The 23,793-nt window shown below is 43.5% G+C and overlaps 1 protein-coding gene across 6 annotated transcripts in view; it reads right to left on the bottom strand.

Annotated features, from left to right (window-relative positions):
- Positions 1-23,793, bottom strand: part of smoc1 (SPARC related modular calcium binding 1) — a 247,025-nt gene that overhangs the window by 50,223 nt on the left and 173,009 nt on the right. For all 6 annotated transcript variants that reach the window (XM_043698112.1, XM_043698113.1, XM_043698114.1 and 3 more), the window contains 2 exons: positions 6,198-6,259; positions 6,026-6,069 (listed from right to left, as the gene is read on the bottom strand). In XM_043698112.1, the coding sequence (XP_043554047.1) occupies positions 6,026-6,069; positions 6,198-6,259 (106 nt within the window). The remainder of the gene's footprint in view (positions 1-6,025; positions 6,070-6,197; positions 6,260-23,793) is intronic.

The raw sequence follows: 23,793 nt of genomic DNA, 5'->3' as shown, positions 1-23,793 counted from the left end.
CTCTCTTTACCGAGCAGATAAACAGCAATGGCTGCCGATTCAGGTCAGAGGGTGGCCTGACTTCACTGGTGCACCATACTATGATGATAACCAACTACAACATTATTCATACGTAACCAACAGCTATCAACATTGTTTGCTTCCTTGTATTGTCTGATTTCAGATAGAGTCATATCATAGAATCACAGAATCCCTACTACATGGGAAAGGGCCTTTAGACCCATCAAGTCCACACTGACCCTCCAAGCAGCATCCCACTCATACCCACCTTATCCCTGTTGCCTTGCATTTCCCATGGCTAACCCAACTAGCCTGCACATCCCTCAACACTATGGGTAATTTAGCACAGCCAATGCACCTAACCTGCATATCTTTGGATTGTGGGAGGAGACCAGAGCACTAGAAGGGAACCCTCACAGACACGGGGAGAATGTGCAAACTCCACACAGACTGTTGACAGATGCCCCATATCATTTCCTTTGCAAAGCTTCTTCGCAATAAACGTTTCAATTTTGTGCTGAATCCTTCCTTTGCTGGAACAATTTGTAATTATTTCTCAGCCTCAAGCCTGTCCAAAGATGTACAGAGTACACCTCGGTGAATGAGACTGTCTCTCACACTGAGAAAACTGAAGAAAAAGCCTGTCACGTGACTCATGAGAATGATTCGAAGTTGTGAAGATGGATTTGGAGAAGTCAGGACTGTATTTCTTGGAGGACAGAAGGATGGGAGGAGATGAGCAGTGCAGCAGATCAGTGGTTAGCACAGCTGCCTCACAACGCCAGGGATCCAGGTTTGATTCCAGCCTTGGTGACTGTCTGTGTGGAGTTTGCACATTCTCTCTGTGCCCACGTGGGTTTCCTCTGGGTGCTCTGGTTTCCTCCCACAGTCCAAAGAAGTGAAGACTAGGTGGATTGGCCATGCTAAATTGCCCATAGTGCTCAGAGAGGTGTAGGTTAGGTCGGTTATAGAGTCATAGAGATGTACAGCATGGAGACAGACCCTTCAGTCCAACTCAGCCATGCTGACCAGATATCCCAACCTCATCTAGTCCTATTTGCCAGCACTTGGCCCATATCCCTCTAAACCTTTCCTATTCATATACCCATCAAGATGCCTTTTAAATGCTGCAATTGTACCAGCCTCCACCACTTCATCTAGCAGCTCATTCCATACACACACCACCCTCTGAATGAAAACGTTGCCCCTTAAGTACGTTTTATATCTTCCCTCCACTCACCTTAAATCTGTGCCCTCTAGTTCTGGACTCCCCCACATCAGGAAAAAGACGTTGTCTATTTATACTATTAATACCCCTCATGATTTTATAAACCTCTATAAGGTCACCCCTTAGCCTCTGGCGCTCCAGGGAAAATAGCCCTCAGTTAGCTATGGGCTATGCAGAGTTACAGGGATTGAGTGGAATGCTCTTCTTCGGAGGGTTGCTGTGGGCTTGATGGGCCAAATGGCCTGCTTCCACTCTGTAGGGGTTCTATGTGACAACAATATTCATAGTCTTGAGGGGCCAGGACAGAGCAGAAAGCGAGATAGTGTTTCCACTTGAAAGTGAGAATGTACAGATATAAAATAATGAATAAATGTAGCAAAGGCTATAGGAGGATTTTATTTCCTCAGAATGATGGTTAAGGTCTAGAAATGCAGTGACTGAGAGTACAGTACAGGAATGGTCAACTGAAGCATTCAGAAGGGAATTAGACTGAAAAGTATGAATATGCGGATTTCATATTTGTTATGATCGTGGAAAACATGAACTTTCAATACTAAACATTTATCCAAGACCTTCATTAAAATGGACAAACACTGACCATTCTCACCTGACCACAGATTGAGCTAAGTTTTGTGAAACCAGTGTGAGAATATACAGACTTGTCTGCACTTATTTCATCTAAATACTGCACAATTAGAAAACTCAGTCAATGTCAAGAAATCTGCACCTCTTGTTTAATTCACATTTCCATGCTAAGTTCACACATTGGAAAATGAAAGATTGCCTGTGGAATACTCAGCAAGGACAGCAGAACTGGTCTCAGGAAAACACAAGTGAACCACTTTTCAATAGTTTGCTTCATAAAACAAGGACAGAAGATAAATTGATTCGTACACAGCTGGAACTCTTTCTCTTTCTTTTGCTCTCCCTGTGCTACACCTGCAACACCACCTGCTACACCTGCATGTTTGCTTTCAGTGACTGTTATACAAGGACACCCAGGTCTCAATGCACGTCCCTCTTTCCCACTCTATTGCCATTCAGATAAACCGCCTTCCTGTTTTTGCTACTGAAGTGAAATAGCCTTGCACTTACCCACATTACACTATGTCTGCCCACTCAATCAACGTGTCCGAATCACACTGAAGCATCTCTGCATCCTCCTCGCAATTCACCATCCCACCCAGCTCTGTGCTGTCTGCAAAGTTGAAGATATTACATTTCACTCTCTCATCTAAATCGTTCATATTTGGTAGCTGGAGTCCAAGCACTGACTCTCATGTACCTGGAAAAATACCCATTCATCACTTCTCATTGTTTCCTGCCTGTCAATCAGTTCTCTATCTATGTCAGTACGCTACCACCAATCCCATGCACTTGAATTTTACAGGGTAATCTCTTATGTGGGGCCTTATCGAAAGTCCAAATAAAAAACATCCACTGGCTCACCCTTATAAACTGTACGAGTTAAATCCTTAAAACTTCCAGTAGATTTGTCAAGCATAATTTCCCTCTCACAAATCCACGCTGACCATGTCCGATTCTGTCACTGTTTTCCAAGTGCTCTGCTATTAAATCTTTTACAATGGACTCTAGCATTATCCACATTACTGATGCTAGACTTAACCTGTCTGTAATTCCTGATTTCTCTCTGACTCTTGTTTTAAACAGAGAGGTTACACTGGCTACTCTCCAATCCATAGGAACAGTTCCAGAGTCTACACAATCCTGAAAGATGACCACCAATGCACTCATTATTTCCAAAGACAACACCAAGTACCCTGGGATGTAGATTATCAGGCGGTGTCCATTAAGCAGCCTTTTCCGATGGTAATATTCTCTGACAGCTACGTCAGAGAAATATGGATGATGAGTCAAAGAAAAGGTTATTAGAAAGGTAGCCAAAAAAACTCCAGCAAAGAGATGGATTTTTAGGAGGATCTTCAAGAGCAGAGTGAGATACAATTTGAGTTTTGATTGCCCATCCCTAATTGCCCATATGGCAGTTGAGAGTCAACCACATTGCTGGGGTTCTGGATTCATATGTAGGCCAAGTAAGGATGGCAGATTTATTTTCCTGAAAAACATTACTGAACCTTAACGGGTTTTTCTGACAATTGGCAACGGTTTCAAGGTTATCATTAGATTCTTAATCTCAGATTTTTAAAATTGAATTTTACAATGCCAGGATTTGAACCTGGATCTGTGTTTTTAGATTAATATAGTCATAGAGTCATACAGCACAGAAACAGACCCTTCAGTCCAACTCATCCATACTGACTAAGTTTCCCAAACTAGTCCCATATGGCTGCATTTGACCCATATCCCTCTAAACCTTTCTAACACCACGGGATATCACATACAGTCATGGAGTCATAGAGATGTACAGCATAGAAACAGACTCTTCGGTTCAACCCGACCATGCCGACCAGGTTTCCCAAAACAATCTAGTCCCACCTGCCAGCACCCAGCCCATATCCCTCCAAACCCTTCCTGTTCACAAACCCATCCAGATGCCTTTTAAATGTTGCAATTGTACGAGTCTCTACCACTTCCTCTAGCAGCTCATTCCATACATGCACCACACTCTGCGTGAAAGAGTTGCCCCTCAGGTCTCTTTTATATTTTTCCCCTCTCACCCTAAACCTATGCCCTATAGTTCTGGACTCCCCCCACCCCAGGGAAAAGACCTTGTCTACATGTCTTTATAATCACCTTTCTTCAACTGTACCACTGTTACATCTGATTGCAGCTTATCCCTCTCAAACTGCAGGGTGAGTTATATCATATTATGGTCACTGCCCCCTAAGGTTTCCTTCACCTTAAGCTCCCTATTCCAGTCTGCCTCATTACACATCCAGTGATACATTGAGTCTCACAATTGTGAGGGACTAGCTGGTTAGACCAGAAGTTCTTTCAAGGTCTTTTATTTTTCACACATTTGTATGACTTTCCAACTGAAAGTGAGAATTTGCACATATCAAAAGTGTGACAAACTAGAATCAGAACAAATGGTGCTGCAAAACATCCTGTGTGAGTTAATCTTCAGAAACCCCAAATTTAGTTCAGTTACAATATCGATCGTTCCGCCGTAACACGCGTTTCGTCAACACGAATTGGCTGTAATGCGATTGAGAAATAGGGGACGCTGTTTCTAAAGCACAAACGTTTAAAACATGTGTTGTCTATAACGTGATTATATGTCAGATATGTCGACACTTCTGAATTATATGTCAGATATGTCGACACTTCTGAATTACATGACGGAGATGTTGGATTCAATGCACAGAATCTTGTGGGTCAAAAAAGAGTCAGGGCTGACTCTTTTTGAGAAGTCCCCTCACCATTCAGGCAGCCAACAGGACAGCAGGGGTCCTTCATTCAGACCGAAGACACCAGGGAGGAAGTACTACCTGCCAGCCAATCAGAGATTGGTAGCTCTTCTGTACTCAGCAGCACCAGCTAGAGACTGCTGTTGGTATGACATTCATCTGAGGACATGCACTGAAGGGTGTCTCAGGACATGGGAGAGTAATGTTGGGTTGAGGGCAGTGGGGAAAAAGGAATGAGCAGATCAGCACCAACAGCAGGGAGGTGACCCTCAGCTGGCTTCTTCCTTCTTCGTGTCAAGTCCCTTGGTCTGGGACCTTGAATGAGAAAACATTTCCTGGGAGTCTCAAGCAAACACATCATGTTCCCTACCTGGTCAGCCCCTTACCCACCACCATTCATACTTGAGATCTTTAAGTTGAGAGCCTCAATTTGCAGAAGGATGGGAAAGCCATCCATGAACCGTTCCGTCCCCAGGTTCATCGTGAGGTAGGGGTGGTAAGATGCCAGGGCCCCACTTGCCAACCTTCTCTGCCCAATTAAATGCCCTGCTCCACCACTAAACTCACCAATGAGGTGTCTGCATTGGCGGTAGATGCTTCAGGAGCAAGAGCATTAAGGAAGAGCAAAAGGACACTGGAAGCTGGGTTTAAAGAATATACAGGAATGAGACAAAACAAACTTAAAGAAATCAGGAATGTCCAGAGGATGTAACAAATGGTCAACTCTAGTTCCCATGGCGCCAGAATATGTCCTTGGTCCTTGGGCAGTGGTGATAAACAAGCCCAGGTGAATGGGAATCCCTTTTGCATTCCACCCAGTTTTCTTTTGAAAATGGGACAGGAACTTGAAAGTCACATGAAACTGCCGGAATGAATTTTACCTCCAACATTCTGAATTACTTGCAGTCTCTCATACTCAACCACCGAAGAACAAAGAACAGCGCAGGAACAGGCCATTCAGCGTTCCAAGCCTTCGCTGACATATTTTAACCCTTCCGCACAAAAACTAAAGGCATTTTAATTTGCTGGAATGCTGTGCGACAGGAAGTGATGAGATAAACACATTAATGTTGTGCTTCCCCATCTTTATGTCTTACAGGTCAGGACATTACCCCAGCTGGATGACAAACCTGCTCGCTGTTGGACATACACAGACGTTTACAACTGACTTCCTCTATTCTACCTGTTTAGGTACAATGCCAACATAAATTTACATTGCATTTGGTTGTTGCAAAACTTTTCTTTTCTGTGGTAAAGCATAATTTAACTATACACGTCTGAAATACATAGATTATGTAGTGGTGTGCAACGACAATTTAATTAGAGCATGCCTATTCGTAACTTTGAACTGGCTGAATGGTGAGTTTAAGATGTGAACGTTCGTCACAATTGCTGTTCTCAATAGAGACGTCCTGAGGTCAGCGCCATCCGAACTCTGTCACGCAGGCAATAAGGAGACACATACCTTCCTCCCGCTGCAGGCGCTGGTGAGTTAATAGCTTGCACCATGTCCGTGGTGAGAGCATCCAAAACACTGGTGATGAACTCCAACTTTTTTGCCCCGGGGCAACCTGCAAATACAATGTGACAGTAAGTCGGGCACAAAGCAGACTCGCTGCTTTCCAGACTTGCACCATGTCCGTGGTGAGAGCATCCAAAACACTGGTGATGAACTCCAACTTTTTTGCCCCGGGGCAACCTGCAAAAGGTTAAAGGTTAACAGTCATAACTAGCAGTGGGTAGCTGGTGTGCCTGAAGAGCAGCATTTCATGTCATTTCCCGAGTGTGGAGAACAGTGATTTATTTGAGATCATTTCCTTTCTGTCGGAATTTCTGCGGGTTAATAATCTGCAGGTGAGGTGACAGCTTCAAGGTGGCACGAACCCTACTCCACTCTCACCTGGACCATCCCATTCCGGGACAAATCACATCGTCGACAGGGACAAATTAATCAGAAGCTACACCAATCCGCGTCTCAAATTCTATTGCTTCATAAATAAACTCCTTTACCTGCCAAGGTGGTACATGTTGTAAGAACAGCCGAACCAAGGGTGCCCCTCACCACATGTTTGCCGCTACCAACCTCTTAAAAGTGTAGTGATGCACAGAGCCTGTTTGGTTTTGAGCAAAACCACTTCCTGGCCTAACCAGAAGAAGCTCTTGGAATTAACGAGAAACAGTTTATTGCCTGTTAGAAACAAGCTACAGGTTCCATTGATAATGATAGACATCATGACAGAGACTTTGAGTAGAACCAAGAGATACGTGTCTTTCCTTCAAGGTCCTAAGCAGTTCTCCCCCAGTTCAGTCTGTATAACACAACCATAAAGGTAGTGGGCGGGGCCAATGGTGCCGCTACGTATTAACACAAATAGGAAGGGAATAGAGGGATACGGATCCTGTAAGCTAAGACAGTTTTCGTATGGAATGGCAAACTGTGTTTGGAAGTACGCAGGGCTAAAGGGCCTGTTCCTGTGCTGTACTGTACTTTGTTCTAACCCTTTGACGTTGAGAGACAACAGAGCTCCACACTTGTCATCCTGGATTCAATCACCCCTTTTATGTACGTGGAATTCTGAATCTTGGTTCTCATCCGTATCCAGTCAGACCTTCTAAATTTAATGGACACCCAGTAAACAGACCAGCCTTGCTTCATTGGACAGCAAGTCTGCCCTCTGGCCGTTAATTGGACAACTCCAGGCCAGGTCACAATAAGCAAGACTTTCTCAGAAGTTTGGACTTTTGACCAGCATTGAGGCCTGAAGGTGGGGTTACACAGACCACAGGGAAATTTGTTCCTTTCCTCTTCTCTCAAGTCACCCAAATTAGTTTTTCACGATCTCACGACTGAGGAATTCCCCACCTCAGTCTTCCTGCAGTTAGCAGACATTTGTAACCTCAGCCTGACATCACCCTAACCAAGACTATCTGATTTCACCATTCCCTCCTACACATTACAATAATGCTGGTATTGTGCACTGTAGCCCTTCGCTTATATTCCTCAATGAATCAATCTTTGATTTTATTTCACCAGTCATGCTGTCACACACGAATATTTAGTCAACATCACTTTACTTACGTCACTGAGCTTCTTGATGGCACCATCACCATCATTGTCAGACATAAGTTGGCAAGGGATATAATACTGTTCTCATAACAGCAAGTACAGGAGCCATTGTAGTCTGAATGTCAACACTACATAACTTGCTAAAATTTAGCAAAGCCTGTATGTAGTCCACTTACACCTATGAGCAGGTGTATGCAAATATATTCCTGATTTTGATAGCAACAATCAAATTAATTCCTACAGGCACACTGCCCACTTGTAATTGCTTAAAGAGCCCGAAGCATAGCAAAAAGAGTACCTATGATATCTGCTGACTTTTTCAGCAATAATAGTCAATCAATGACATTGTTAGTTTGGCAAGAGAGCTCTTTTTCATCTGGCCAAAGGCCAATTTTGACTCTTTGCTCAAAGGGTTTCCTTTCGTAAGAGAAAAGAAATGGTGGAATGGTAATATCTTGGCGAGTGTAATGTAGAAGGAGAGGCTTTAGCAGGTGAAAAGGAGTAAGCACACAGAACAAAGGCAGCCATACAAAAACACACACCTTCAATCTTGCACATTAATAGTATTAGATTACAATTCAAAATGCTGTGTGTGCATTTTATTCACAAGGCTTCAGAATCCGCAAAATACAATGTGACAGTAAGTCGGGCACAAAGCAGACTCGCTGCTTTCCAGAAGTATTTTTAATCCCAGCCGCCTCCCTATAACCAGTGGATCATCCAATCTCAGCACCTTCTCCAAAGCTTCATGTCTTTTCAACTCAAGTCTGTACCTGTTCCATTCTGGTAGAATCCATGAGATTATTGTTTCAGTTTAAAACACCCTTCATTACTTTGGAAGGTATGAGAGGAAATTTCATCCAGTTGAACAAAAAAAAATCAAACCTGAGAACAGCTGACTGGAAATGGACAAGCACTATAATATTGTCTAGAGCTGTCTGAAACCACATACTCAGTTATGGTGAGAGGGCGGGTAAGTGGAGCTGCGTCCACGAGAAAGATCAGCCATGATCTTACTGAATGGCGGAGCAGACTCAAGGGATGGCCTACTCCTGTTCCTAGTTCTTACATTCTCACTGCCCTGGTCACACAGGACCTGCCGAATAAGTGGCTTGAGCCACATTTTTATTGGGTTTGCTCATTCCCTGGCTCCCATAACATAATAGGACTGCCATATTCCCAGAAGGAATACAGAGGAGTGCCACTGTAAGCAGGATGGGATATGGGAACTGAGTGGATCGGCTCAGGTTATGTTGTCTTTGAAAGCAAAGTCTCAGAGGGCACCTTGACATGAAATTGGGTTAATCTGGAACAATACGATGGAGTAGGGGCCGACAGGTTTGAGTTCAAACTGAGAAGGAGTTAACCCCTGGCAAAAACCTTCCCTCCAATATTAGGAGGGAACCTGGAAAGAGCGGAAGATAATCAGGCGAGCTGACGTTAGGAAATACCTGCCACCTTTTGGCTGCCACAGGAATTACACACTGGGTGGCAAGGCCTGACTTTGACATTCCCACTCCACCACCAAATAATGACACCTAAGGACTTCCTCCTCTCTGCAACTGTTGTAACTGTGAAAGTGTCGGTCTGGCCCAAGGGCAAACCAAATGCCAGCCATCTATCAGGTTGGGAATGGGTGGGTGGCTGAGGGTGACTCTGCCTTGATCTGCACTCATCTGTGCAAGGCCAAAGACGTGGACTTGAAGTACGGGGGAGGGGTGGAACACGGGGGTCTTGACATTGACAGAAATCCCCACCCTGGGCTTCCAACCCTCCGTCCCTCCTTGCTTGTGGAATCCCCAACATCAGATACCCCACCCCCAAAACAAATTCCCCCACTTCCCACCGGTGATCATTCATGTGGGAGACTGGGGGAAGGTAGTCACGGTCTCTGCCCTAGCAACGCCAAGTTCTGGAACTTGGCCTTTCATTGGCTGCCGAATCCAGCAGCAGGGGTCCTCTTAATCTGGGGTCTTAGTTCCAGCAGAAAGCCTGCTAACAGCCAATCAGCTGCCTGACTGCTGGGAGATTGATCCGGCTTCTCTATCCCTGTCGGCTGTGGGGTTCCCTTTCGGAAGCTGTCCAGTTAGTAATTACATAAATAGTAATCATGTTCAAGGCTGACACTGTAATGTTTAGCTCAGTTGGCTAGAAAGCTGGCTTGTAATACAATGTGCTGTTAACAATATTGGTTCAATTCCTGCATTGGCTGAAGTTACCATACAGGAGTCTCCATCTCTTCCCCTTGCCTGATTGGATGGTGGTCAGCTCCCTCTTTCTTTCTCCTTTCAACTTTTTCACCTAAGCATAATCCTTATTGGGCTTTGCTTGTCACTGGTTCCCTGGCCACATGGGTGTTTTTCCTGCTGGTGCAAGTATTAAATAAAATTATTTGCACAAATGGTGTCTTCAATGCGTCCCTGCACTTACACGCAATACGGATGCTGTGGGGAAAAATAAGTCTTGCTGTTGTGCAGTAGTGAACTACTGCGGGGATAGAGAAAGGAAAAAGATTTATCCAAGCAGGGGATTCAGAATCTCCTCAGTTCAGGAGACTGACTCTGAGCAGCTGGATAGAAGACCCTAGTTTGGCCTCACTTGGAGTGCTGTGTCCAGTTCTATATGCTGCACTTTAGGATTGGTGTAAAGGCACTGCAGAGGCTGTGGAAAAGTTAACACCGCCCACACCTGAGTGGAGGCAGATAGTGGCACAGCAGGAATGGCACTATTCTCATAATCCAGACCAGGTGAAAATGAGCACTGCAGATGCTGGAGTTTAGAGTCAAGCGTGTGGTGCTGGAACAGTGCAGAAGATCAGGCTATTTGACCTGCTGTGCTTTTCCAGCACCGCACTCTCAACTCATAATTCAGACCCCTGAGTCTAATGCGCTGAGGAAGGGTGTTCAAATCCTGAGATGTTCCACCCCTGAGGAAGGGTGGAAACAAAAGTCTATTCCTGATGAAGGGCTTTTCTTGCTCCTGCTCCTTGGATGCTGCCTGACCTGCTGTGCTTTTCCAGCACCACTCTAATCTAGACTCTGGTTTCCAGCATCTGCAGTCCTTGTTTTTACCCAGAAACAAAATTCAGTTAATTTAGCTGGAATTGAAAGGTGTTCTGAAGAAGAGCCACTAGACTTGAAACATTAACTCCGCTTTCCCTCCACAGATGCTACCAGACCCATTGAAGGTCTCAGCAATGTCTGTTTTTGTTTCAGCATCTGCAGTTCTTTGTTTTATTATGGAATTGAAAGATGGTCATCAGTAATAGTAACCATGAAACTGGTTGCTGTGAAAACCCATGGCCTGGAGACTCACCTCAATGGCGACTGGGCATGGGCAACAAATTTTAAAAAATAAGCTAAAACCTGTGACTGCCAGATTACGATAATGTATCATCTGTCACTAAGTTGAAGCTTGTAGGTTTATAAAGATTGGATCCAGTTCCATCCTTCACTGTTGGCTATTTCAATTGTAAAAGCAGATGAATACATAAGATCCTGTGCCACAATTCTGAATAAGACCAGGGTGGATCTCTCTGGTCTCTTCACCAATTGTTATCTTTCAACCAATAGCACTACAAACACAGTATCTGCACATTAGCAGTGATTTCTAGGGCTTTGCTATGTGCAACTTGATTGCTAGTTTGCAACAATGACCTCATTTCTTAAATACAAATTGTAGAGCGCTTGCCGGACAACAAGGGGTTCACATGTCAGAGTCAAAACAATTGCACGGTCAGTGGCTGAAATTCTGATAAAACCATTAAAAACACGGAAATAGAAAAAACACACCGGATCATCAACGCCACACTCACAGGAATCCGATTCATGAGAGAAGAATAAAAGGATAGCCAACTCACATTCCTAGACGTGATGGTACAGAGAACACCGAACGGAGAATTCACTACAAGAGTATACAGGAAAGCCACACACACAGACCAAGTCCTAAACTATGAAAGTAACCACCCCAACACACACAAACGAAGCTGCATCAGGACACTATTCAAAAGGGCCACAACACACTGCAGTACACAACTGCAAAAAGAAGACGTCGACCTGGACCCAATATACCAACCACTACAGCGGACAGCTGAAACTGACAACCGGAAGCGGCAGGGACAGACCACTATAAACACCGGAGGAAACAACACCTGACCTGCTGTGCTGTTCCAGCAATAAAGTTTCAACTTTGATCTCCAGCATCTGCAGACCTCACTTTCTCCCCAGAGAACAGCCAGGGAATTCCTAGAGGCATGGCATTCATCCACAAACTCCATCAACAAACACATCGACCTGGACCCAATATACCAACCACTACAGCGGACAGCTGAAACTGACAACCGGAAGCGGCAGGGACAGACCACTATAAACACCGGAGGAAACATCAAAGAAGCGCTTCGCAGGAGGCTCCCAAGCACTGATGATGTCGCCGAGCCAGGGGACGAAACGTTTGCAACAAAAACTTCCAGCTCGGCGAACAGAACCACAACAACGAGCACCCGAGCTACAAATCTTCGCACAAACTTTGAACATCTGATAAAACCATCACACCATAGAAAGTAGCCAGTATATTCAGTGCACAAACAGTTTCAAGTAAAGACCTCACCTTGACTTATAGGTAGTTCCTCTACCACGTGATGGTTGTGTTCTTGAGCAAACCCGCGTTGTAGAAAAATCGTGCTTTAGTAACAGCGATGTAATCGCATTACAACCAACATGTTTTAAGAGTCTGCGCTTTAGAAACAGTGTCCCCAGTTTGTCAATCATGTTACAGCAAATTCACATTAACGAAACACGCATTACAGCACAAAAATCACACGAGTAGTGGATAAATAATTTTGAATTAGACACCACATTCAGGATTTGGTTTTATTCATTCACAGGATGAGGCATCAATGGTGAGGCCAGCATTTATTGACCAGAAAGCAGTTAAGAGTCAACCACATTGCTGTCTCTTAATTCCAGATTTTTATTGAGTTCAAATTCCACCATCTGCTTTTGTCAGATTCCAGGTCTCCACAACATTACCTGGACCTCTGGATTAACAATGTAGTGAAAATACCACTTGGCCATCACCGCACAGAGGATACTCAAACTGGAAAGAGTATGACAGAAAGTAATATGAATTAAAAATCACCGCACTTGCCACTACAGGCAAAACTGACACAGAGATTGTCGAATCAGAGAGGTTGCCAGACTAGGGAGGGGCAACCTGTAATTCATCATCCATGAACCCTAGCTCTATCGCATCATGATGATTAACAATGTAGTGAAAATACCACTTGGCCATCACCGCACAGAGGATACTCAAACTGGAAAGAGTATGACAGAAAGTAATATGAATTAAAAATCACCGCACTTGCCACTACAAGCAAAACTGACACAGAGATTGTCGGATCAGAGAGGTTGCCAGACTAGGGAGGGGCAACCTGTAATTCATCATCCATGAACCCTAACTCTATCGCATCATGATATTTCGAAAAGCCCTACAGAAATGAAAGCCTTTATTTTTGTCTAACCTCATTAGGTCATCTGCTAACCAAATCCCCTCAGAAACTCAAAGCATTTTCCTTTGGAACTTTTCCAGCACTGAAAACTGCACCGCATCAGGTAACTGTCTAATCGCCAGCCTCCACTTCCATTTTGAGTAATTCTTTTGGTCTTGCCCCTCCCTCCATGGCAGATGTTGTACAGATTTCACAAAGCATTATAGAACATGTGGATATACGTGGAAATACGTGCAACCATCTGGTACCATTAACTGAGACCTCGGGGGATGATTATTTAATGGTTGCATGATTTTGCATTGCAAGGATTGTAAGGGTAGTTCGAGGAGAGTGGGGGAGTTGGGATCAGGAAGAGGAGAAATTAAGATCCAGGATCTCCACTATAGATACAGGATGTCATGCTAATCTCCAGTGAGGCGATTTCCTGAGATTAGTTGAACGTTTTCAATTTAGAAAAGATTAAAGTGACTAAAAGGCGAATGTCTGACAGAACCCATTCAGCCTAATCAGCAGGATGGATAGTGATGGTGCTTTTTCCAATACGTTCCAATGTAAGATACTGGCGACTGCAATTCCACTTGCTCATCCAATATTTTTCCTTTTTCAGCTCCTAAAGTTGCCTCCTGCTGTTATGTACCTTTCTTCAGCTGAGAAAACAGGACAAATTGCTCCACAGTCTGTCGAACTTCCAGAAGGCTCTCTGCATGGAATAATTCCTCTGCGATGGATTACATTGTGCATTAAATCTGTTCTTCTATTGAAGTTTTGAACATCTGACTGCATTTTTGCCGTTAAACTCGTGCACAGGTTTCCTTAAAGCAGGATCCTAGATCAAAACCTGCCTGGATACAAGGTGTCAAATACCGAGCACCTGACTTTCCTCTTTCCTTTCCGCTGCACAGAGTAATGTTCATCAGAGCTGGAAGAGTGTTCCAAACAGCCATAAACCCAGCAATGGCATGGGCTTGAAGTTTGAAAGAACAACGCTGGTACAGAACCAACATATTAGTTCTTTATTGGTATTGAAAATTGCGCACAAAACTCCAAGTGGAACCTAACATATAAACTTATAAAAGTGACATATAGAGGGTTAGTATAAGTCCCTTGCATTTGTATTCTGTCCAGTCTTTATAAAGCTAAAAATCCGATATGCCCTTTAACAGCTTTCTCTGTTAAGTTGCCCTGCCACTGTCAAAGATTTGAATGTACTGACTCCGAGGTCTCTTTATTCCGACACTCCATTTAAAATTTATTACATTTAGCTAATATTGTCCCTGCTTATTCTTATTTTACCTTAAATGTTGTCAAAGTACTGCTTCCCATGATAATGCCTTTCATACTCAATGAATCTCTTTCTAAAGAAATATGTTATTATTCTGTGTCACTGTGGGACTGTTCCACTGTGTATCTCCACCATCCTGAATTAAGCTATTGGTTTGAACCATCCAAAATCATGTTTAAAACAACTTCAGGTGATACACTTTTCACTTCCCGCTGCCTTGGGAAAGCAACCAAGATAATCAAAGACCCCTCCCATCCCGGTTATACATTCTTCCAGGCAGAAGATATAAAAGTTTGAATACAGGTACAATGAGATTCAAGAACAGTTTCTTCCTCGCTGTTATCAGACTCTGAATGGACCTCTCAAATGTTAATTCTGATCTGTCTCTCTCTGCACCTTCTCTGCGGCTGTAACACTGTATTCTGCACTTGGTTCTGCCACCCTGTATGGTACCTGCCTGTAGTGCACATGAAACAACACTTTTCACTGTATCTCGGTACGTGACAAAAATAAATCAAATTAATCAATCAAGGTTTCTCTGCACAATGAAATACATTTTCAGCAGCTTCATCCAGCAGGTTCTGCAAGTGTACTTTCATTGCTTCACAATACTGCATTTCCAATTAACTACTTAAGTGCAGGGACTACTGTAATGTTTTAATCAAATGTGGCCAATTTACGCACAGCAAGGCCATAGAAGTAGCAATGAAATTAATGCTTAGGTTTTTTTTTGTAGTGACTTTGGTTGAGGATCAAACCGTAGCCAGTACATAAGACAGAGGTTCTGCTTCATCCCTCCTTCCTCGCCTTTTTAGATGTCTCTGACAGGGCAGATGGCAACTCAGCTTGTCTTAATGCAAAGACAACTTTCCAGGAGTATCACACTCCATCAGTAATACACAGAGCTTATCAGTCTAGATTTCATGCTGACATTTCTGGATTGGGAGTCATAGAGTTGTATACCACAGAACCAGACCCTTTGGTCCAATCAGCTATCCTAAACTGATCTAGTCCCATTTGCCAGCAATCAGCCTCTACACCCTTCCTATTCATACACCCATTCAGATGCCTTTAAAATGTTGTAATTGTACCAGCTTCCACCACTTCCTCTGGCAGTTTGTTCCATACATGCACCACCTTCTGTGTGGAAAAGTTGCCCCTTAGGTCCTTTTAACTCTTTCCTCTCTCACCTTAAACCTATGCTGTCCAGTTTTGGACTCCCCTACCCTGGGAAAAAGAGCTTGGCAATTCACCCTATCCATGCCCCTCATGGTTTTATAAGCCTTCATAAGGTGACCCTGCGGCCTCCGCGGCAAATAGACCCAGCCTGTTCAGCCTCTCCCTGGCAACATCCCTGTAAACCTTTCCTGAACCCTTTTAAGTTTAACAACATTTTTCCTATAGCAGGGGCACCAGAATGGAATGCACCACAAGTGGCCTAACCAATGTCCTGTACAGCCACAACATGACATCTCAACTCCTAAGCACTGACCAATGAAGACAAGCATGCCACACGCCTTCTTCACCACCCTGTCTATCTGCGTCTCCACTTTCAAGGAACTGTGAACCTGCACTCCAAGTTCCATTGTTGGGCAACACTCCCCAGGACCTTACCATTTAGTATATAAGTCCTGCCCTGATTTGCCTCTCCAAAATGCAACACCTTACATTTATCTAAATTAAACTCCTCGGCACATTGGCCCATCTGATCAAGGTCCTGTTATAGTCTGAAGTAACCTTTTTCACCATCCACTATACCATCAAACCTGGTGTCATCTGCAAACTTACTATATACCTCCTACATTCACATCCAAATCATTTACATAAATGACAAAAAGCAGTGGATTCAGCATTGATCCTTTCAGCACACCACTGGTCATAGGCCTCCAGTCCAAAAAACAGCCTCCACCATCATCTTCTGTCTCCTACCTTCAAGCCAATTTTGCATCCAATTGGCTGGCTCCGCCTGGATTCCATGTGATCTAGTCTTACTATCCACTCTACCATGCAGAACCTTGTCAAATGCCATCCTGTCGTCTATATAGACACTGTCTACCGCTCGGCCTTCTTCAATCTTTGTCATTTCTTCAAAAAACTCAATCAAGTTAGTAAGACAGAAAGAAACACAGCTATAACCTTTATTCAAGTTGTGGTCAATAGCATGTGTAATTTGAGAATCTCGGGAATAGAAACTCTAAGATAAAGATTTCACTTTGAGGAAAACTTCAGCTTAGAACAGCAAGAAAATTTAATTACAAAATTGCAAAGTCAACCACCAGGAACTGACATAAAAACCACTGAAAAGGATTTGGTTGGAAGATGTTAAATTCTTGAGGGAGTGCATGACAAATAAAAGGGAAAGATTTCAAAAATTAACACAAAGCTTGAAAGTTATACGTTGGGAAGGAATGAAAGATAATTAAGGGCTATTATGTACTGTTCACTGAGAAGCCAAGGTGCTTTCAACTAACTCCCGGATCTCCCCACCACACCTTATTAAAAACGTTAAAGTGTGCACATTCATAAAGACTGCTGTATGAATGGTGGTTTTCTAGCTGGGAGCTTAGAACAAGTTTGGATTTGTAGGTAGGTACAGCATCAATACTGCTTCAGCACGATGTCAGCAAATACGTATCGGTTTCCTGTTAAATATATTGAAATGCACCAGGCAGCACCTGTGTGAGGGACTGAAGTGAAGCAATTTCTAATGTATTCAGTCTCTGATTATCAAAGGAGAATCAGCTCATTACTGCAAGACAAACATAGCCCAATGTTGTATCAAGACCGTGCAGCACAAAAGGCTACTGCCAAGATCTTCTCCTCAAAACATGTCATCTGTACTAAATCCTCTCTTGTGTTTTGCCACGCAAGAGGAACGCTCCACAATGTGTGAGCTTTCTTATCATGTTTAGCTTGAACGAATGCAGCTGGTGGAGAGAACATCAACTAATACTACATCAAACACATCTGACCGGGTATTATGTTGAGAAAGAAATTCTGAAAAGTGCACCTGAACAAACTGACCTGGGCATATAATGACAATTCCGCTCACAAAGCTCACTTCTCTTGTACTCACTCTGAACAAACTGGGAGGGATAAACTTAAAAAAAGAGGAACAATAGGTACAAGACACTGCTAATCTGCAGACCAGACATCACAGCACACTGGCTTAGGGAATTTCATGGAAGCACCCTTACTGAATTCAACATCTTTACGGGAAGCAGTAATGTAACATTTTTAAAGCTCTTTCTTTCTCTCTCACGCAGAGGTTAATCCAGCCCGTCACAGCAGGAAGCACAGCAGCCGTGTCCAGTTAATCATAGGGGATAACTGTCATCAGTCTCCCAGCAGTGGGGGAATTCTCACCGTGATCAAGACGATAGGGCTAATGTGGGATTCCTGCCTGCCGGTGGTGTGATGTCAATTAGGCTCATTAATGAGCCGATTAATACGCACTATCCCCCAGTCTGCTGCAATCTTGAAGGGGAGGGGGGGCTTCTCCATGCCACCAAAGACCTCTCAGAACCTTACTGGCAGGCACTTGGTCCCCAATTGTAGGACTTGGGAGGATCAAGGTCCCTCCAATCCCTCTTCCCTCCACTTTCGTGTGATCGACACTCCCCTCTCATTTGATCAGGCACTCCCTCGGTTATCCTCAGCCTCCGGTGGGTATATTACCAGGAGCTGCAACTGGTCCTGTTTTAAGATGATGACAATGGGCACTGCGGCTTCCGACTGGTCAGGATTTCGGGCATCAGGGTCCTTAATGGTGGGGCAAGGCCTCTCCGCTGCCTCATGGGTACTTGATTGCATGGGGCCTCACCTATAGAATAGGATTCTGTGATCCACAGGTTTGATTGTTGTCAGGCTGATTAAGCTTCTACCCTGTTTCCTTCATTTCATAGAACCCTTCTCTTTGGCACAATTTTACATAATTTGATCAAAAATCCGTGTAGGATGCTGAAACTGTAAGGTAATTGAAGGTGTCTCCATCTGATAAATATCTGACAATCTTGCGAGTATCTGAGTGTTTTGTTTTTACGTGTAAAGGTGCAGTATAGAACCTTGTTAACAACACACCAAGTTTCCATTTACATTCCCCTTAATTTGCAAATGTCTCAAAGCTGCTGCAGTTGCCAGCTCTCCTTGATTCACGGTTTCTTCACCAATTACATTCTAGCACTAAGAAAGTTCCTTCCAAATCTATAGGTTAACATAATTGAAACAATAACAACTTGGATTTAAATATCAAATTATATTGCAATTATAGACAAGGCATATACAGTGACTTCAGGTTGCCTTGGCTTCAAGGGTTAGATACTGGGCACTCAGGGATCTCATACACCGATAGGTATCACAACTGATTTCAGTTGACAGCAGAGTAACTGGATCGTTGCTCCCATCAAACACAGCAAGAAAGAATTGTTCCGCATTAACAAATCATCCTCGATTTCAGATGCTCTGGGTTCCCTTAGAATAAAGGGAAGGCTTTTTAGAACAGAGATAAGGAGAAACCTCTTCAGGCAGAGATTGGTGAATCTATGGAATTCACTGCCACAGAGGCTGTGGAGGCCAGGTCATTGAGGATAACTAAGACGGAGATTGATGGTTTCTTGATTGTAAAGAGGATCAAGGGTTACGGGAGAAAGCAGGAGAATGGGTTGAGAAACTTATCAGTTGAAACTTTATTGCTGGAACAGCACAGCAGGTCAGGCAGCATCCAGGGAACAGGAGATTCGACGTTTCGGGCACAGGCCCTTCTTCAGGCCCTTACCAGCCATGATTGAATGGTAGAGCAGACTCAATGGGCTGAATGGCCTAATTTCTGCTCCTATGTCTAATGGTCTTACATGGCGCTTCCAAATTAAAGTATGGTAAAGCTGTTAAGCAGAAAAGGAAACAATCAAGCTGCCCATGTTATCCTTTGGGTATTTTTCATCAAACTGTTCAAAGTTGTTATAACACACTGAAGACAACAAATGCTGGAGATCACAGCGAGTCAGGCAGTAACCATGGAGTCAGAGCAAGCTAACATCTCGAATCAAAACATTAGCTTGCTCTCTCTTCATGGATGCTGCCTGTCCCGCTGTGATCTCCAGCATTTGTTGTTTTCAGTACAGATTCCAGGAACTGCAGTAATTTGTTCCTACATTTTGTTATAATACACCTTTGGAGTAGATGGGACTTCAACCCGGGTCTCCCATTTCAGTGATAGGGATGCTACCGCTGCATCACAAGAGCTTTCATATTCTCCTTTATGTTCAGTCACCTCGATGCTAACCAGTTTCCCTTTTCATGTCCATTCCACTTGAGGATGCGGTTGCTATGACTGAGGCCTTTGCTTTCTCAGAATTAAAACTTGACAGTTTTTACCCAATTAACCATTCTCCTCAATATGTAGAATTTGTATAAGCAATAAAGATAATATCATTCAAAACCACCAGTTTCTATTGACATGTCAATTCCAACATTCCACTAGAGGCCTTTAAACATCAAAAAAGCATCTCTCTTCCATCCACACAGTCCACTGACATAATATGAACAATACAGGCCACCAGAAAAGTTTCTACAGTGCGTTAGCAGCTCAACCTAATACTGTGTCGTGGAAATCTCTTAGTTTCAGTAGCTGCTGGAAGCAGACTCTATTGTACTATTATCTCGACAGCTGAGACACCAGGAAACATGATGAACAAACTGCAAGTTCATTTGGGATCTTATATCTACTCTCTCTCTCTCCTTCTTTTATACCAATGCAGTCATTAAATTTGACCATGGAAGACATGGGGTGACTTCCATTTGCCCTTCTATTGGCAAGCCTTGCTCTGCTTTGCGTGCAATCTAATTTCTGTGGATGTTAAAGGCATTTGGTTGAACCTAATGAGACAGTTTTAAAAGGGAACTGCTAAACTTTTTTTTAATTGAGACATGTTGGTTCAACTAGCAACTAAAATGTTTCCTAAATTGAAGAATTAGTGTACAAGGATACCAAGTGTAGACTTAATGAGATCCCCAGGAAAACCAGCAATCCCATAAGTGGTTGGAACAGGTAAAATGGCAACAAGACCCAAAGGTGTGCAGATTAAGCCATGCTACCTTGCCCATAGTGTCCAGGGGTGTGGAGGCTAGGCGGGTTAGCCATGGGAACTGCAGGGTTACAGGGAAACAATGGCGGGGTGGGACTGGGCAGGATGCTGTTTCGGAGGTTGTTGAGGACTCGATGGGCTGAATGACCTGCTTCCACACTGTAGAAATTTTAAGACTTGATGAAGACTCTCACTGTGGATTTCAAACTGTTCCACTCGCAGCGAGACTGGCACACGAGGGTGGGGAAGGTTGGCTCAGGGACGGTGGGGCTGTGAACTCAGGAGCTCCTTAAACTGTTCCAGAAAATAACCACTCTGGTGGTTCATCACCAGCCTCTACTCTCACACAAGGATCTCGGGGTTTATTCCATCAGCGTGTGGTGCCCATCTCATGAGAGCTTACCAGTTTTAAACTTATCCTTTTAAATGGACATTTGAGGGCCAGAAAATATATAGCTCATGATGAAGTGATTCTGAGATAGAAAATATTCCCGTCCACTTCACGGAGAAGTAAAGAGACAAAAACTGTCATCCAGTGAAGGGAGAATAGATATTAGATGGGCTGATGGCCCTGATGGAGGGTAAAGCAAGAATGCCACTGGTGGGTAGCAAAGTGAGAGGACTTGTGCACAATTGGATGAGGGTCAAGCTGCAGAAGGCTATACCTTGGCAGAGGTAGAAGGTACAAACACAATGATGAGAATTTGAAATCTGAAGCTTTAGCAGGCTGGAAGCAAGTGTAGAATATTGGATGAGCAGGACTTGATGCAAGTTATGACAGGAGCAACTAAACTTTAGCTAAACTGTGGTTTACATATCTACATAGCACAGCGAGGACAGGGAAATCAGATGGTACCAGAGCTAGAATGTCCATACCATCGACTCCAGCTGTAGCAGAGCCATTTCAGAATACCGTGAAAAGGAGAGGAAAAGCCCAGAATATAGACTCAAGTGGCCTAGGGTTTTGTCTTATTGTATGAATCAGCACCAGCAAGGGTATCATCTGTAAATGTACCTGTGCACTGTCTGAAAATCTCAACTAGACAGACATAAATACCATGAATTTTGTCTCATCTTCCCTTCTCTACATGTTAAGTGCAAGACCTTCCTTTCAATTGCTGTAGCAATGAGTGTGCTGTCACGCCTCGTGGGGGAATGAAGTCCTGCTATTCCCAGAGTTGTCACAAATGTTAAAGATGTTATTAACCTACACAGCTTTCCCCAAGTTACCTCTCTTTTAGATGCAAGCTGACAGAAAGCATGGACCAGGTTTCTGTACTTAACAAGAATTATGATTTATTATTTATGTAATCTATAAATGAACAGATTCTAGCTATAGGTGAGCATCAATGACTGCTAAAAGTCTAACACTGTATAAATCCCCCTCTACATACAGACACAAAAAAGTTTGCTGTTACGAATGGAGGGCAAAACTGGGAAGGTAGTTCAATGGGCACTGTCGACAGGAATTGCTGAAATGATTGTTTTGCTTGTCCAGCTCCACAATCTTTCTTCTCCAAGTATCTCCTCTGGATTACAGGAGGTACAGAGCTCCTGGTTCACAACTTGCAAAGTCTCTGAGCTACTGGTTAAAAGTGACATCTTGCAGGGAAATAAACAAAGCTTTCTACAGGCTGTGGGTGTTTTTCATGACAGAGAAAGGGACACCACAGAGGCGTACAGCATGGAAATAGATCCTTCGGTCCAACTCATTCGTGCCAACCAAGTTTCCCAAATTAAACTAGCCCCACTTGACTGTCTTTGGCCCATATCCTCCTAAACCTTTCCGATTCACGTACCTATGCAAATGTTTTTTAAATGTTGTAACTCTACCCACATCTCCCACTGTCTCTGGCAGTTCCATTCCACATATAAACCGCCCTCTGTGTGAAAAAGTTACTGCTCAGGTCCCTTATGCAAATGTTTTTTAAATGTTGTAACTCTACCCACATCTCCCACTGTCTCTGGCAGTTCCATTCCACATATAAACCGCCCTCTGTGTGAAAAAGTTACTGCTCAGGTCCCTTTTAAATCTTTCTCCTTTTACCTTAAAAATATGCCTCCTAGTTCTGAATTTCCCCATCCTAAGGAAAAGACCTTTGGTATTCATCTTATGTATGTCCCTCATGATTTTATACACCACTATAAGATCACCCTCTCAACTCCAATGAAAAAAGTCCCGGTCTATCCAGCCTCTCCTTATAACTCAAACCCTCCATTCTCAGCAACATCCTGGTAAATCTTGTCTGAACCATCTTCAAGTTAATAATCTCCTTCCTATAGCAGGGTGACCAGAACAGTGTTTGTTAGCATTATTGATGGCACCTCCATCACCAGGCTGATGATCGAGAGTAGACTGATGGATACTATTCCAAATCAGAGGTCCAAACGTTTCTGGCTATATCCTTTTTATCCACAAGCTATTCAAGGACTGGGGAGCCAATCATATAGCTGTTGGCAGGCAGAAGGCCTTTGTTATTGACTACTGGCCAGCACTCCATACACTAATCAGCTAGTTGTCTTCAGCCGAATCTCATTTTGTACACACTCCCTGCTGCCAGTTCACTTGCAACTGAACTTTCCTTCACCAACTGAACAGTGTAAACAGTGCTTGCTCTGAGTGCTTGATAGCCTGCCTTCAAAAAGTGCAGCATTCCCTTCAGCAATCTTTGATTTTAAAGCATTTCCTTACCCAAAATACACAAATAAAAAGACATGATCTTTACTTTGTGAAAATTCCTGCCTGCTGTGTGCAAGCTCTCACAAAGCAGCCTATTGTGCAGGCAGGAGTACTCAGGAGCCATTCACAGCTTTAACTGGGAAGGCTGTGCACTTTATGTAAGGCGGGATCTCTCAAACCTTCCACATCTAGCAAAAAAAACTTCTCTTATCGGAAAGATGTTGTGAAATTTGAAAGGGTTCAGAAAAGATTTACAAGGATGTTGCCAGGGTTGGAGGATTTGAACTATAGGGAGAGACTGAACAGACTGGGGCTGTTTTCCCTGGAGTGTTGGAGGCTGAGGGGTGACCTTATAGAGGTTCACAAAATTATGAGGGGCATGGATAGGATAAATAGACAAAGTCTGTTCCCTGGAATGTGTGAGTCCAGAACTAGACGGCATAGGTTTAGGGTGAGAGGGGAAAGATATAAAAGAGACCTAAGGAGCAACTTTTTCACGCAGAGGGTGGTACGTGTATGGAATGAGTTGCCAGAGGAAGTGGTGGAGGCTGGTACAATTACAACATTTAAAAGGTATTTGGATGGGTATATGAATAGGAAGGGTTTGGAGGGATA

This window comes from Chiloscyllium plagiosum, chromosome 10 (assembly GCF_004010195.1).
Source record: "Chiloscyllium plagiosum isolate BGI_BamShark_2017 chromosome 10, ASM401019v2, whole genome shotgun sequence".
NCBI lineage: Eukaryota > Metazoa > Chordata > Chondrichthyes > Orectolobiformes > Hemiscylliidae > Chiloscyllium > Chiloscyllium plagiosum.
Note: the sequence above shows the minus strand (reverse complement) of the source record. Positions and strands in the feature narration are given on the sequence as shown.